At 48.9% G+C, this 11,566-nt stretch overlaps 1 protein-coding gene across 1 annotated transcript; it reads left to right on the top strand.

Moving 5' to 3' along the window:
* Positions 1-1,656: 1,656 nt before the first annotated feature.
* COMMD7 (COMM domain containing 7) lies at positions 1,657-11,137 on the top strand. The gene is made up of 9 exons (XM_030533534.1): positions 1,657-1,761; positions 3,698-3,751; positions 3,853-3,955; positions 6,623-6,679; positions 6,754-6,791; positions 7,414-7,504; positions 7,668-7,717; positions 8,209-8,257; positions 9,597-11,137. Exons 1-9 carry the CDS (start codon positions 1,657-1,659, stop codon positions 9,671-9,673), a joined length of 624 nt encoding a protein of 207 aa, XP_030389394.1. The 3' UTR covers positions 9,674-11,137.
* Positions 11,138-11,566: the final 429 nt, after the last annotated feature.

An 11,566-nucleotide genomic window follows, 5' to 3' on the forward strand; every position in this document is an offset into this window, starting at 1 on the left:
GGGGGGGTCAGAGTGCAGGGGCCCAAGTGGGGTCAGGGACTGGGGGAGCCAGGTGGGGGTCAGAGTATGGAGGCCCAGTTGGGGTCAGGGTGCAGGGGGCCAGGTGGGGGGCAGGGCATGGGGGGTACAGCACAGGGGTCACAGCATGGGGCCCCAGGTGAGGGGCGGTGGGGTGGCCCAAGTGGGGGCAGGACACGAGGGGCTCAGGTGGGGGGCAGGGCACAGGGGAGTTCGGGGGGGCAGGGTGTGAGGGGGCAGGTGGGATGGCATGGGGGGAGTCTGGGGGGGTCACAGTGTGGGGGGTCCCAGGGGCCAGGGGCCCAGGTAGGGGGTAGGGCATGGGGGTCCCCAGGAGTCACAGTGAGGGGGCCCAGGTGGGGGTCAGGGCCCAGGGGGCCAGGTGAGGGAGCTCAAGGGGTACCGGGGGGGTCAGAGTGCAGGGGCCCAGGTGTGGGGGGGGAAGGAAATCTGGGGGAAGTCAGAGTGCAGGGGGCCCAGGTGGGTAGGAGTGGGGCACTGGGTGTCCAGGTGATGGGGGACAGGTGAGGGGTGGCGGTGGGGTGTCACAGCGTGGAGGGGACCAGGGGACAGGGCGTGGGGACCCAGGTAGGGGACAGGACTCGGGGGGGACCCAGGGGGTCACAGTGCGGAGGCCCAGGTGTGAGGGCACAGAGGAGTCCTGGGGGGTCAGAGTGCGGGGGGGGCAGGTGGATGGGAGCGGGACCTGGGTGTCCAGGTGAGGGGTGGCAGTGGGGGTCACAGCGCAGGGGCCCAGGTGTGGGGGCGCAGGGGAGTCCGGGCGGGTCTCAGCACGGGGGCACAGGTGGGTGGGAGCAGAGCACTGGCTGGCCAGGTGAGGGGTGGCAGTGGGGGTCACAGCGCAGGGGCCCAGGTGTGAGGGCGCAGGGGAGTCCGGGCGGGTCTCAGCACGGGGGCCAAGGTGTGGGGGTGCTGGGGAGTCCGGGGGGGTCTCAGCGTGGGGGCCCAGGTGGGTGGGAGCAGGGCACTGGCTGGCCAGGTGAGGGGTGGCGGGGGAGGTCTCAGCATGGGGGCCCAGGTGTGGGGGTGCTGGGGAGTCTGGGGGGGGTCACAGTGTGGGAGCCCAGGTGGGTGAGAGCAGGGCAGTGGGTGTCCAGGTGAGGGGTGGCGGGGGGGGGGGGGTCTCGGCGCAGAGGCCCAGGTGTGGGGGCGCAGGGGAGTCCAGAGGGGGTCTCAGTGCAAGGCCCAGGTGGGTGGGAGCAGGGCAGTGGGTGGCCAGGTGAAGGGAGTCCGGGGGGGTCTGAGCGCGGGGGCCCAGATGTGGGGGTGCAGGGGAGTCCGGGGGGTTCTCAGCGCGGGGGCCCAGGTGGGTGGGAGCGGGGCAGTGGGTTGGGAGGGGGTCTCGGCGCGGGGTCCCAGGTGTGGGGGTGCAGGGGAGTCCGGGGGGTTCTCGGCGCGGGGGCCCAGGTGGGTGGGAGTGGGGCAGTGGGTGGCCAGGTGAGGGGAGTCCGGGGGGGTCTGAGCGCGAGGGCCCAGGTGTGGGGGTGCTGGGGAGTCCAGGGGGGTCTCAGCGCGGGGGCCCCCCCGGGAGGCGCGGCGGGGGCGGGGCCCCGCGCGGAAAGTGCTGCCGCCAACGCTCAGGCTGAGGCGGGACGCGCGGCCGGGGCGGGCGATGAGATGGGCCGGGGCGGGGCTCGGCGGGACGGGACGCGGGAGCTGGGGCCGGCGGCGGCGGCGGCGGGGAGCGGCGCCATGCAGAGCCTGAACCAGCTGCGCGCAGAGGTGCGGGGCGGGGAACGGCCGCGGCCTAGGCGAGCCCGGGGCGGGGCGGGCCCGGTCCGGTCGGAGCGGGGGGCCGGGGCCGGGGCCGGATGGGGCCGAGCTGTCGCGGCAGGTGGGCAGCGGGTGCGATCCAGGCCCCGCTTGGCGCCGACTCCTCCAGGGGCTCAGACCGGGGGGCGGGACCCGTCGGGGTCGCGAGCAGCCCCCTCCCCCCCCCGCGCTTTGGCTCCAGCGGTTATAACGGTGTTAAATAGACAAAGTGTATTTAATGGGGGGGGGTCACCGCTGCACCTCCTGCGTTTCCAGAGGTTCACAAATCCTCTATGTACCTGGCACTGACGGCACAGCCCTGCTTGTGAGCAGCCTGTTTCTGAGCGTGCAGGTTACAGTGACCAGATGTCCCGATTTTGGGGTCTTTTTCTTGTATAGGCTCCTATTACCCCCCACCCTGTCCCAATTTTTCACATTGCTGTCTGGTCACTCTGGTGCAGGTGCACAGCAATGAGAGATTCCAGAGACATGGGGGTGCTGAGTGGCTCCCAAATAATTTCTCACCAAAGTTGCTTTTTGCCCAACTGGTCCCTGCAGGGTGTCAGGTCTGGGATTACAGTGCCTGTCCCACACGGGTGCACAGCATCTGGTCCTCACTGTTGCAGTAGCTAGCCATGGATTTGAGATTAATATTTTTCAGTCACTGGTACACATACACCTACATGAGGTGCCGACTGTCTGTAACAGTTTTGGTTTCCCATCTTTATTTTAGGTGTTGAGCTAAACTCGCACAGATGTCTTTGGACAGCTTGTCTGCCTCCCTTTTGGTTGTGCAATGCTGAAACTCTTAATGGTTTCTCCTGCATTACAAAGTTTGAACACAGTTGTTTCAAATCCACTTATCTAACACAATGGGGACAATGTAAAGGTAGGCCCAGATTAATCCCATTCAGAAATGCAGCAGCTAACCCTGATTAACTTGGCCTACTCTAGCCACAGATCCATGGCAGCAACAGGTCATCTAGAATCAGAAAGTGATAACATTTTGTAATCGAGACAAACCCTCACTCTCTACTTGAAGGTACAGGTTACAACAGGGATTGGCAACCTCTGGCATGTGGCTCGCCAGGGTAAGCATCCTGGCAGGCCGGGCCAGTTTGTTTACCTGCCGCATTCACAGGTTTGGCCGATCATGGCTCCCACTAGCCGCGTTCGTCACTCTGGGCCAACAGGGGTGGTGGGAAGCGGCAACCAGCACTTCTCTCGGCTCACGCCGCTTCCCGCAGCCCCCATTGGCCTGGAGCAGTGAACCGCGGCCAGTGGGAGCTGCGATCAGCCAGACCTGCCGACGTGGCAGGTAAACAAACCAGCCCGGCCCCCCAGGGTGTTTACCCTGATAAGCCGCATGCCAAAGGTTGCCAATCCCTGGGTTATGACATGCTTACATGATGGAGAGCTAATGGACATTAACTGTTACAGCAACAGCCCAAATACCCTGTAAAGTTGAGGAAATATCAGGGTAGGGCCACATTCCTTCTCCTATTGTGCCCCTGTATACTAAACTTGGGTTGCATAGTCTTGTGCTATCTCAGCTCAGCACCATACAAATCCCTTTCCAACGACAGTTACTAGCTGTGCGAATATTCTTGAAGAGAGTATTCCAAAAGGATCAGTGAGTGACCTCTACAAAGCTAGAAAGTTATGTGAGGAAGCTGCATTTCCTTGTTGCTATTGGCGGGAGGTGGCCAAGGAAGTGCTGTGAAGTAAACTGTATAGTGGTGAAATGAATCTGTGCCTGTACAGCTGCATTGAATAGGAGAAGGATGTTAACGCAGAACAGCACATGTTTCTCTTTCAAGGATCTGTGGAGAGAACTTGGAAGAAGTGAGTGAGAAATGTAGCCTGGTAGTCCCTGGTTTAGTGACACTATCCTATTTCTTCACAGCAATTCTCAGCACTGACTGATGTAGTCTTCCGCTTTTTAATGGAGCCAAAGGAGGTAAGGCCTCTGCAGCACAATATGGAGACGGGGTTGACTGCAGCGGTCAGATGAGGTGAGAGCAGAGTTACAGCTTTGTCTCTTCTCTTTGCTCTCTGCAGGTGGAAAGGTTTCTGACTCAGCTGTCTGAATTTGCCACCATGAATGAAATCAGCCTGGGTCCTCTGAAAAATATTATCAAAAGTATCCTCTTGATACCTAACGGTGAGTAGCCTGGAAATGGTTGTGTATGTGAGATTGTTACTCCTGGCCTGAAAGGAACTGCTGTGTTTGTGCCTGCACACTAATCCATATAGAGCCCGACTGATTTCACTGTGCCTGGGAGCTTGCGGGACAGAACCTTTGCTTGCTAAGAAAGCAATAATCAAGAATTAAAAATGAGTTCTCAAACGTCCTTTAGAAATCCCTCTTTCTGTTAGAATCATAGAATATGATATGGAAGGGACCTCAGGAGGTCATCTAGTCCAACCCCCTGCTCAGAGCAGGACCAATTCCCAACGAAATCATCCCAGCCAGGGCTTTGTCAAGCCTGACCTTAAACACCTCTAAGGAAGGAGATTCCACCACCTCCCTAGGGAACCCATTCCAGTGCTTCACCACCCTCCTAGTGAAAAAGTTTTTCCTAATCTCCAACCTAAACCTCCCCCACCGCAACTTGAGACCATTACTCCTTGCTCTGTCATCTGCTACCACTGAGAACAGTCTAGATCCATCCTCTTTGGAACCCCCTTTCAGGTAGTTGAAAGCAGCTATCAAATCCCGCCTCATTCTTCTTTTCTGCAGACTAAACAAACCCAGTTCCCTCAGCCTCTCCTCATAAGTCATGTGCTCCAGCCCCCCAATCATTTTTGTTGCCCTCCGCTAGACTCTTTCCAATTTTTTCACATCCTTCTTGTAGTGTGGGGCCCAAAAATGGACACAGTACTCCAGATGAGGCCTCACCAATGTCAATAGAGGGGAATGATCACGTCCCTTGATCTGCTGGCAATGCCCCTACTTATACAGCCCAAATGCCATTAGCCTTCTTGGCAACAAGGGCACAGTGCTGACTCATATCCAGCTTTTCATCCGCTGTATCTCTGTTCCATTCATCAGGCTGTTGTCTCTCTTAAGCCATGTCTATACACAAGTTCCACTGGCCTAACTAAAATGTTGAATATTTTAGTTGAACCTACAGAAATCCTTTATGCAGACACATAAGAATGGCCATGCTGGGTGAGACCAAAGGTCCATCCAGCCCAGTATCTTGTCTTCCGACAGTGGCCAGTGCCAGGTGCCCCAGAGGGAATGAACAGAACAGGTAATCATCAAGTGATCCATCTAAACCACACATCTGTTGGTTTAACACTTGATTACATGAGTTTAACTTGCACCTGTAAAAATGTATATATTTGGTGAAACTAGTGCAGTTTTATCTTCAGACAAAAACACTGTTGCTGCTGCCAGCTACATGATGCAACATTGTACTTCCCAGTAGGTGGACCAGCTTCATCAGACAGAGAGGGCTGAGCAAATTGAGACCCCATTAGAAGACTCTGGAAATCAGAGCGATTAAAATTGTGTTAAGGTAACTTCTATCCTTGCAGCCTCCTTTTAGAGAAACAGCCGTGTTAGTCTGTATCCACAAAGAACAGGAGGGCTTGTGGCACCTTAGAAACTAACACATTTATTTCAGCATAAACTTTCGTGGGCTGAAAGCTCATGCTGAAATAAATGTGTTAGTCTCTAAGGTGCCGCAAGTACTCCTGTTCTCTTTACTTATCTATGAGCAGCTCACCAAAACAGGTGTATGTTAATCACACATAGTGGAGCTAGAAAAGACCAGCCCAGTCATTCAGTCTGACCACTTTCCTGCTACCACCATAGCCAACTTATTCTCAGCAATCTGCAGTGCCTGTGCTTCACCCACCTCCCTTGAACAGTTTCTCCTGTTGATCCATTACCCTTATTATCTTAAGTCTTAGATTTTTCTGTAGTTCCCATCACCATAGTACTTAAGTGCAAATTTTCTTCTAGCCTTTTGCTTGTACTAAATTTTCTTTTTGTAGCTTCAGGCCATTTCTCCTTTTCCTGCTAGCATAAAAGGCAGTGAAAAAATTTCCTTCCTCCTTTTATATAGCTACTTTAAAGGTATTTATAGTCAGAAATCATAATTTTCCCCATTCTGAGGCTTTTCTTTTCTAGACAACATACATTTATCTCCCTCTTGCTATTTATGTGCCTTGTTCTCAAATCCTTGAATCATTTTTGTCAGAGCTGAGATGCCATGAATGATACCTGCCATCTGTTCTGATAACTTCACTGAGTGCTTATGTACAATACAGATACAAAGCCGTGTGGAGCAGGCAGTCTATCAAAATTTACCAGACAGACTCCTTCTCTTGGCTTCAGAGAACAAGGTCCTTGTAAATTTCAATGTGCAGCCTGCTCCCCAAGAACAAAGCAGGCAGGCACAGCAGGAGAAAAATGTTATAGGCACATGTTCACACCCACCATCCAAAACACAGCAGGTAGGTTAAATTAGTAGCTTGCCAGCCATTAACAAGCAAAGCTTCTGTAGGGGAAAAGGCATTAACTTCAAAACGAATCTGCCGCTGCCATTACCATGGAGACCAACAACGTAGCTTCATCTTGCTCTCATGCACATGCATCTGACTGACTCTTTAAGCAGAAGCTTTGGCTTCTACAGAGGTACAGTAGGAGACAACAGTATTTCCTACTTTGGTGAGTAGCAAGTTGCTGAACAGCACAATTGGAGAACAAAAATATCCTATTAAAACCTCTTTGTCCCTGTGTTTGTTTGACTTAACACAGTGTGCAATTCTGTATTTCAGTAAAAATGATTTCTTCCTTTGGAATTTTTTTTTCTAGGGGCCCTGAAGAGAAATCTGTCATCTGAACAAGTCAGAGCAGATTTCATCGCTCTGGGTAGGTCACTTGACTTTACTAAATATTAAATATTAATTGGTGGTTATTTTGTTAATCTTGTGTTTCTCCTACAGGACTCAGTGAAGAGAAAGCCAGTTATTTTGCAGAGCAGGTATTAGTAGAATTCCTTTACTTCTTAACTTAAACTGCCCCGTCCCAGTGAGATTTTTTTTTTTTTAATAAACTTGTGGCCACATATTCAGAGGTGCCAAGAAGTCAGCTTGTGTGTTGCTTCATACCTAGTTGAAAATCATAAACTGAAGATGCCAGGACAACTGGTATGAAACATTTTGTCTAAGCAGTTCTGATTTGGCATGGCATATGCATTGTAGCATATAAGCACCTTAAACAGTTTTATTGACTGTGGCAATTAAATGTGGCTTCAATTCGGTTTCTTCCTTTGCTTGCATTGAACATCAGTGTTATCCAAATAAATGAACACAGGACTTTTTGCATTAATGTGTTAAATTGGTCCCATGGCAAAATTTTCAAAAAATGCCTAAATCAACTACATAAATAAAAAATAAAATAAGCTATGTTTTTAAACTTATACCCCAGTCCATTTTCATATTTTGCCATTTATGCAGTCCCTTGCTACATGCTGCACGTGCATCTGCTTTATGCTTCTGCTGGGGCTCTGCCCACCTCCTCATTGGTGTTGGAGCTGCAGGTAATATGGTAAGGAGAAGTATTTTTGCATCAGTTGGTTAGGTGTCCATTTTTTGCTCTTACAGTGGAAGCTGAATTCCCCCACCCTGACACGCCTAGCTATTGGACAGACGCTGATGATTAACCAGCTTATAGATATGGAGTGGAAATTTGGAGGTAATGGATGTGAAAAATGAGTAGGCTGAAGTGTCTGTATGATGTCAAGGCTGAAATCCAGGAGTGGTTCTTAGCTGTAGACTGTCTTGAAATAATTTCACTAAACTAAGCTACTTTAGACCCTCAGGGAAGTTATCTGCCATCTCTTCTCTCCATTTCACAGTGACCGCAGGGAGCAGTGAACTGGAAAAAGTTGGAAGTATCTTCTTACAGGTAAGTCTCCCAAAATGAGAGTTTAGGGAACGGGTTGTAGTTCATCACTTGGTAAAGGACAAGCTAACAGGATGAGCCTGCTGGTGCTGACTCCAGTGAGAGCCAAGGGAACCCAAGAGAATGGCATTTGGAGTTGGCTCTGCTTCTGATTTCTTGAAGACAGCAGCTAAAACGTGCACCGCTGCTGCTTTTTCTGCATGCTTCACTTACCTAAGGAGATTTGTGGCCAACAGTAGGGATGATGAAGAACCAACATTTGCAGTCTAGTAGAGGTCCTGATATTGTGTGCGAGAGGTTGGGTTGATTTGCTTAGCTTAAAGACACTCCTTAGGATGATCTCTGAGAAGGATCTACTCCTATAGTAGGTTTTACTGGAAGACCAATTGTAGAGAGACCACTTCAATAGTCTGTGCTGTCTGAAACTAAAGTTTGATGCCTTGATTTTTATGATGCTAGGCTGTTTCAATTAAATGTCTCTGATTTCTTCCCAGTTGAAATTGGTGGTTAAAAAAGGAAGCCAAATGGATCACATATATGTAGGTGAGTTAACTAACTTCAGAGGAGAGTTCTAGAGCAGAAATATTTCATGAAGGGACTTCAGAAGTATTCCATTAAGCCTTTGAAATGCATTTGAGATTCCAGGTATTTACAGAAAAAAGTCATATATATCCATTGGATCTTAATGAGCTTTGGAAGCAGACCCAGCTCCCAGCAGGGGGTCACTATAGAACAGTGGTTCTCTACCAGGGATACGTGTACCTGGGGCTGCGAAGAGGTTTTCCAGGGAATACACCAACATATCTAGATATTTGCCTAGTTTTACAACAAGCTACATAAAAAGCTCTAGCAAAGTCAGTACAAACTAAAATTTCACACAACGACTTGTTTATACTGCTCTCTGTACTATACACCAGGGATTGGCAACCGTTGGCATGCGGCCCATCGGAGAAATCTGCTGGCGGGCCAGGACGGTTTGTTTACCTGCACTGTCCGCAGGTTCGGCCAGTTGCAGCTCCCACTGGCCTAGTTCGCCATTCCAGGCCAATGGGGGCTGCGGGAAACAGTGCAAGCTGAGGGATGTGCTGGCCATCACTTCCCGCTGCTTCTGTTGGCCTGGAACGGCAAACCGCAGTCAGTGGGAGCTGCGATCGGCCAAACCTGCAGACACTGCAGGTAAACAAACTGGCCCGGCCCGCCAGTGGATTACCCTGATGGGCCATGTGCTAAAGGTTGCCGATCCCTGCTATATACTGAAATGTAAAAATATTATTTATATTCCAATTGATTTATAACTATATGGTAACAATGAGAAAGTAAGCAATTTTTCAGTAATAGTATGCCATGACATTTTTGTTTTTTTATGTCTGATCTTGTAAGGAAGTAGTTTTTAAGTGAGGTGAAACTTGGGAGTACACAAGACAAATCAGACTCCTGAAAATGGTACAGGAGTCTGGAAAGGTTGAAAGCCACTGCTGTTGAAGCACTGGCTATAGATGCTCACAGCTATTCCAACCCTGGCCTCTCCCAGCTAGTGACACTATAGGAAATAATTCAGAAGTACTGGCTGTGTGGAGGGTCTTCATATCAAAATATTATCATCACGCTCTGACAATTGGAGCCTTTAGAAGTAGTCATTAGAGAGCAACATATTAAAGGAAATGAGAGCAATCCCAATGTCGGTCATATATTATGAAAACCTTTGCCTGAAATCCTGTTACATTCAAATGATGTTGTATAGAACAGCATGGTAAGAGCTAGAATCTCTAATACAATCCAGCCCAGGTGTGGTTGAAAATTGCTCCTTGATATGGATGTGGATAGCTTTGTGTTAGAAATAGGACTTTAAATATAGCTGGGTTTTTTCCCTCCCCTTTCTCAGAGTTAACATTGCCGCAGTTCTACAGTTTTCTACATGAGATGGGACGAGTCAAAACCAGTCTGGAATGTTTCAGCTGAAACCTCAAGAGACTGCATTTATACCATAGAGGGGTAATTTCTCCTCGTGGGCCAACATATCTGCAGAGTTAAGATCAGACTTGTAACATATTGGATGAAGATTGCACTGTTTAATAAACAACACTGTCAAATAGTTCTGGACCCAGAATGGAAATGGTCTTTAAAATTGTTATATTTCTGTCTTTCAGAATCTGAAACTTTTACAAATATTTAGTAGCTACAAACAGAAGTACTCATGTTGCTTTTCTGTAGTAACCATTAGAAGAAAATATTGCCAGAGCTATGTAGACATTTATAGTGGTATGCAAGCTAGGAATCCTTGTTAGTATCCTGCTTCCTTTTGTATTTACATAAAAGGGATAAAGCAAACTTGTGAGTGAAGAGCATTTAAAAAGAGAGAATCCTAACTAGATGAATTAGTTAGCAATGGTCCACATCAAAGCTAAGAACTGGACTGATAATGTACTGCCCCATAATGGAAATTATTATTAAATGGTAGACATGGGAGAACACTGGGCTTTTATTTAAAAAAAAAAATTCACCCTGATAATCCCCCCGTTTTCTGAACAAACATATGATTCTAGTGAAGAGCTCCTAAGGACAGGACTGTGAAATAAGTCTCTTACTTCCTAGTACATTTGTCACTCTTGTTAGTCTCTTGGGAAGATGAACTCACTTGGAATGTTTGAGACACCTCTAGGGCCAAGCGGAGGGCTTGTACTATCTACCACTGCTTTCACTTAGGCCTGTGTTTTGGCTGACTAGATTTCATTCTCCAGGGTTGTCACTTTAGCACCTTTTATCAGCCTAAATTCACCCTAAGCACACCTCTTGAGACAGGTCTTCTGAAAGGTGATCCCACTTGCAAAGTATTCTCTTTCCAACACTAAATGTTCCTGAGGATACGAGATCTTCACATGCAACTCCAGTCACAACATGTATGATGGAAAGAACTAATAGACTGTGATGTGTAGGAATAAGAGCTTGAACGAACACGCAGTGAACACCTAAAATAACAGTCCTGCAAATACGCAGAGTCCTTCCTGGCTAGTTTCAGTGAATGATCAAACATGAGACCTTCCTTTCTTAAATCACTTCTATTCTAGTTACAACATTCCCATCCCATAAAACCATGCAGTGAGATTATAAATACCAGAACTTGGACAGACTATCCTCTGATGCAGTATTACATGCTAATTTTAATAATCTGTTACAGGAAAATACGAACAATTCCAGATGATCTTTTGTAAGTAGGACCAAGTGACAAATGAGAACGGTGTCTTGTGTTTGGAGAGTCTAACATGGGGGAAATCCTACTTGAAATGTCCCGGGTTGGCTCATGGCAAATATTTGCCTTTTTCTTTCCCTATGTCACACTCCATTGATCAGGAATTCCTGCTTTGTCACATGAGAATTGTAAACTGGAAATAAAACCCGTAGAAATAAAACCCTTTGAGTAAAACATTCCTTGTCCATTATTTTTTTACTCGACCCCATCTCACACAGAAAAGCCAAAGGGTCATTGTGTCAAGAAGAGGGGCCTTTCTGCCTTACATTTTCGTTTCACCCAGCCCTGCTGTACACTATTAGATGATAGTTGTAGTGGGGGTGGAATACAGCAAAGCCCTGAAAGGTGCCACTCTCAGCTGCAGATCTAGAACAATCTTACCTGCTTCTCCCCCCCACCCTTAAGTTCTGGCCTGGTGAGTGCTGAGGCCTCATGTCCTCCAGCTAAGGGCTCCCGCTGCAGCCTGACAGTCCCTGGGAGGGTCTCTGATAAGCAGCATTAAAGCAATGCTGCTGCACCCATAATGCCTCTGTAACGTGAAGTGACCTTCATGTGCTACCAAAGGTCTTGGCTAGCCCCATAATACCCCCTTTCATCCTGTGTAT

The sequence above is a fragment of the Gopherus evgoodei genome, chromosome 14 (genome assembly GCF_007399415.2).
Source record: "Gopherus evgoodei ecotype Sinaloan lineage chromosome 14, rGopEvg1_v1.p, whole genome shotgun sequence".
In the NCBI taxonomy this organism is placed as follows: domain Eukaryota; kingdom Metazoa; phylum Chordata; order Testudines; family Testudinidae; genus Gopherus; species Gopherus evgoodei.

What these genes read in the sequence shown, in the direction of transcription:
- COMMD7 (XM_030533534.1), top strand. Translation starts at nt 1,657, where the DNA reads ATGGGCCGGGGCGGGGCTCGGCGGGACGGGACGCGGGAGCTGGGGCCG. An exon ending in TGAACCAGCTGCGCGCAGAG is followed by an intron (nt 1,762 to 3,697) that starts GTGCGGGGCGGG and finishes ATTTCTTCACAG; the next exon opens with CAATTCTCAGCACTGACTGA. An exon ending in TTTTAATGGAGCCAAAGGAG is followed by an intron (nt 3,752 to 3,852) that starts GTAAGGCCTCTG and finishes TGCTCTCTGCAG; the next exon opens with GTGGAAAGGTTTCTGACTCA.